Source organism: Ovis canadensis, chromosome 5, assembly GCF_042477335.2.
Source record: "Ovis canadensis isolate MfBH-ARS-UI-01 breed Bighorn chromosome 5, ARS-UI_OviCan_v2, whole genome shotgun sequence".
Lineage (NCBI taxonomy): Eukaryota > Metazoa > Chordata > Mammalia > Artiodactyla > Bovidae > Ovis > Ovis canadensis.
The window spans coordinates 21,855,138-21,858,133 of record NC_091249.1 but is presented as its reverse complement, the minus strand read 5'-3'; the positions used below and the strand labels follow the sequence as shown (position 1 = coordinate 21,858,133).

Below are 2,996 nucleotides of genomic sequence, written 5' to 3'. Positions count from 1 at the left end.
ATAACCCATCATTCATTCATGCCATAATAAAAGTCTTCTCTAATTCCTTAAAAGCTTATAAATATCTTATGTAAATTAGCATCTAATCTACTACCCTCTATTGCATATGATTGTTATGTCCCTTGAATTTCATGACCCTGGCTTATTGATGTAGTGTAGTAGTGGTGTTAGTCACTCAGTCATGTCCGACTCTTAGCAACCCCATGTACTGTGGCCCGCCAGACTCCTCTGTTCGTGGGATTTTTCAGGCAAGAATACTGGAGTGGACTGCCATTCCCATGAGACCAGACCAATTATTCTGTGGAACATGTTGGGTTCTGCATTTTCTGATTGTGTCTTCATGGTATCATCTAGCTTGTTCCTTCATCCTCTGTATATGGTCAATCTTTCTGGTGCTCACCTATTCCAGTGGACACATTTTCAATCTGGTTCCAGAATTCTTTAACATTAACAATTGCTCAGTGAAAGTTCCATTAAACTGTTGCAGAGATGTCCTAGGCTTGCTTCCACGCCTTGGGGTATTTCTTCAGGGAACCTGGTTCCTTTCATTGGCGTGTGGTATAGGGACTTCCCAGGTGGCTCAGACGGTAAAGTGTCTGCCTACAATGCGGGAGACCCGGGTTCAATCCCTGGGTTGGGGAGATCTCCCGGAGAAGGAAATGGCAACCCGCTCCAGTATTCTTGCCTGGAAAATCCCATGGAAGGAGGAGCCTGGTAGACTACAGTCCATGGGGTCGCAAAGAGTTGGACATGACTAAGCGACTTCACTTTCACTTTCTTTCAACAGAGGTATTATGATTATTGTTTCATTAAATTTCTTTTTTTTTTTTTTTTTTTTGCTTTCAGGATTGTTTCCTCATCATTCCTTTGGTGCACATTTGCCCAGCATATATTTGTCCATCTTTTTATTTTCAAGCATTCTCTTCAGTTCCTATGAAAGAGTAAATACAAACTATGAGATACATTGACAGAAATGAGTACTAATAAAATAGTATTACAATAAATATGAATTGGCTATTCAATGAAAGGCAAAGACTCTCAGTGAAAATTTATAAATCCAAGATCCAAACATATTTTTGACAACAGGCACAGTATTCAAAAGAATATGACTCTGACCACTTATGTCTGTCTTGATTACAAACCTGAATCTTTTATTTCTTTTCATCACTGTTAACAAAAACTTAGAAGCCAAACTGTGTCTTCAGCATTTAGTGTATGGGATCTCATTTTATCTTTATCACACTACTAAATGGTAAGTATTATGATTTATTCCATCTTACTGATGAAGATTGTGAGACCCAGACAAGCTAAGCCAAATGAATATTTAGGATGGTGGTGGTTTAGTCACCACGTCATATGCCACTCTAGTCACCCCATGCACTGTAGCCTGCCAGGTTCCTCTGTCCATGGGATTTCCCAGGAAAGAATGCAGGAATGGGTTGCCATTTCTTCTCCGGGGGATCTTCTTCAACCCCGGTACTGAACCTGCATCTCCTGCATTGCAGGTGAATTCTTTACTGCTGAGAAACCCTTGAATATATAATATAGAGCTCCTCAATTGCCATTAATCTATGTTAGAGCCTCTGTTCTAATCACTGTGCCTTCATTCTCTTTCTGATGTCCCCAGATGTAGCATCTTTGTCTTCTCAGAACTACAGCACAGTGTCTGAATTCATCCTCATTGGCTTCTCCAACTTCCCTCAGCATCTCCTGCCCACCTTCTTCCTGCTGTACCTGCTGATGTACCTGTTCACACTCCTGGGGAACCTGCTCATCATGGGCACCATCTGGAGGGAGCGCAGCCTCCACACCCCCATGTACCTCTTCCTGTGCAACCTCTCCATCTCTGAGATCCTGTTCACCATTGTGGTCACCCCTCGAATGTTGGTGGACATGCTCTCCACCCACCGCTCCATCACCTTTGTGGCCTGTGCCAGCCAGATGTTCTTCTCCTTCACGTTTGGCTACACCCACTCCTTCCTGCTCACGATCATGGGCTACGACCGCTATGTGGCCATCTGCCACCCCTTGCGCTACAGTGTGCTGATGAACATCCATGACTGTGCCCGTCTTGTGTCCTGGTGCTGGGCTGGTGGCTCAGCTGTGGGGTTGATGGTGACATTGGTAGTTTTTCATCTCACCTTCTGTGGGTCTAAGGAGATCCACCATTTTGTCTGCCATGCGCTTGCCCTCTTGAAGTTGGCCTGTGGGAAGGAGATAGCCTCTGTCACCATGGGTGTGATCCTGGTCTGTGTCACGGCCCTGATGGGCTGCTTGTTCTTCATTGTCCTCTCCTATGTCTTCATCGTGGCTGCCATCCTGAGGATCCCCTCCACTGAGGGCCGGCACAAGACCTTCTCCACCTGTGTCTCCCACCTCACCATAGTGGTCGTGCACTACGGTTTTGCCTCCATCATCTATCTTAAACTCAAAGGCCCCCATTCTATGGACAATAAAACTCTGATGACCACCATGTATACAGTCCTTACCCCCTTTCTTAGCCCCATCATTTTCAGTCTCAGGAATAAGGAGCTGAAAAATGGCATAAAGAGAAATTTGCACAGAACTTTCTGTCCCCTAAGCTTCTGATGGCCAGTTTGGTGGAATGGAACTGTGATGGATGAGAGCAATTTAATAATATCTGTCTCCATAGAACTCTTGTAATGATTCAGGTCTGTAAAATACTCACACTCCATCAGAGTTTGATGCATACTAGCTACTCACTTTTCTTCAATGTTTCCCCCTGTTGCATAGTCTGTCTCATCATAATCTTTTATTTATTCCCAGTGAAATGAACTCTATGTCATTATCTATACCTAAGAATGTGCTATCTATCTATAAGCAGGTGGGGAGCACCAAATGCATGTATCAGGACCCTGATACAGGTGTCTATCCTTGAATGGATTAGCAAAAGTAGATTTTAATTCCCCATCCCCCAAAATAAAAATGAATAAAATTACCTAAAGATAATAAGAAATACCACCAGGACTGGGTCT

The 2,996-nt window shown here is 43.7% G+C and overlaps 1 protein-coding gene across 1 annotated transcript; it reads left to right on the top strand.

The window, feature by feature from the left end:
- Nucleotides 1–1,644: 1,644 nt before the first annotated feature.
- LOC138441665 (olfactory receptor 10H3-like) lies at nucleotides 1,645–2,589 on the top strand. Its single transcript, XM_069592764.1, has one exon. It carries the CDS (start codon nucleotides 1,741–1,743, stop codon nucleotides 2,587–2,589), a length of 849 nt encoding a protein of 282 aa, XP_069448865.1. The 5' UTR covers nucleotides 1,645–1,740.
- Nucleotides 2,590–2,996: the final 407 nt, after the last annotated feature.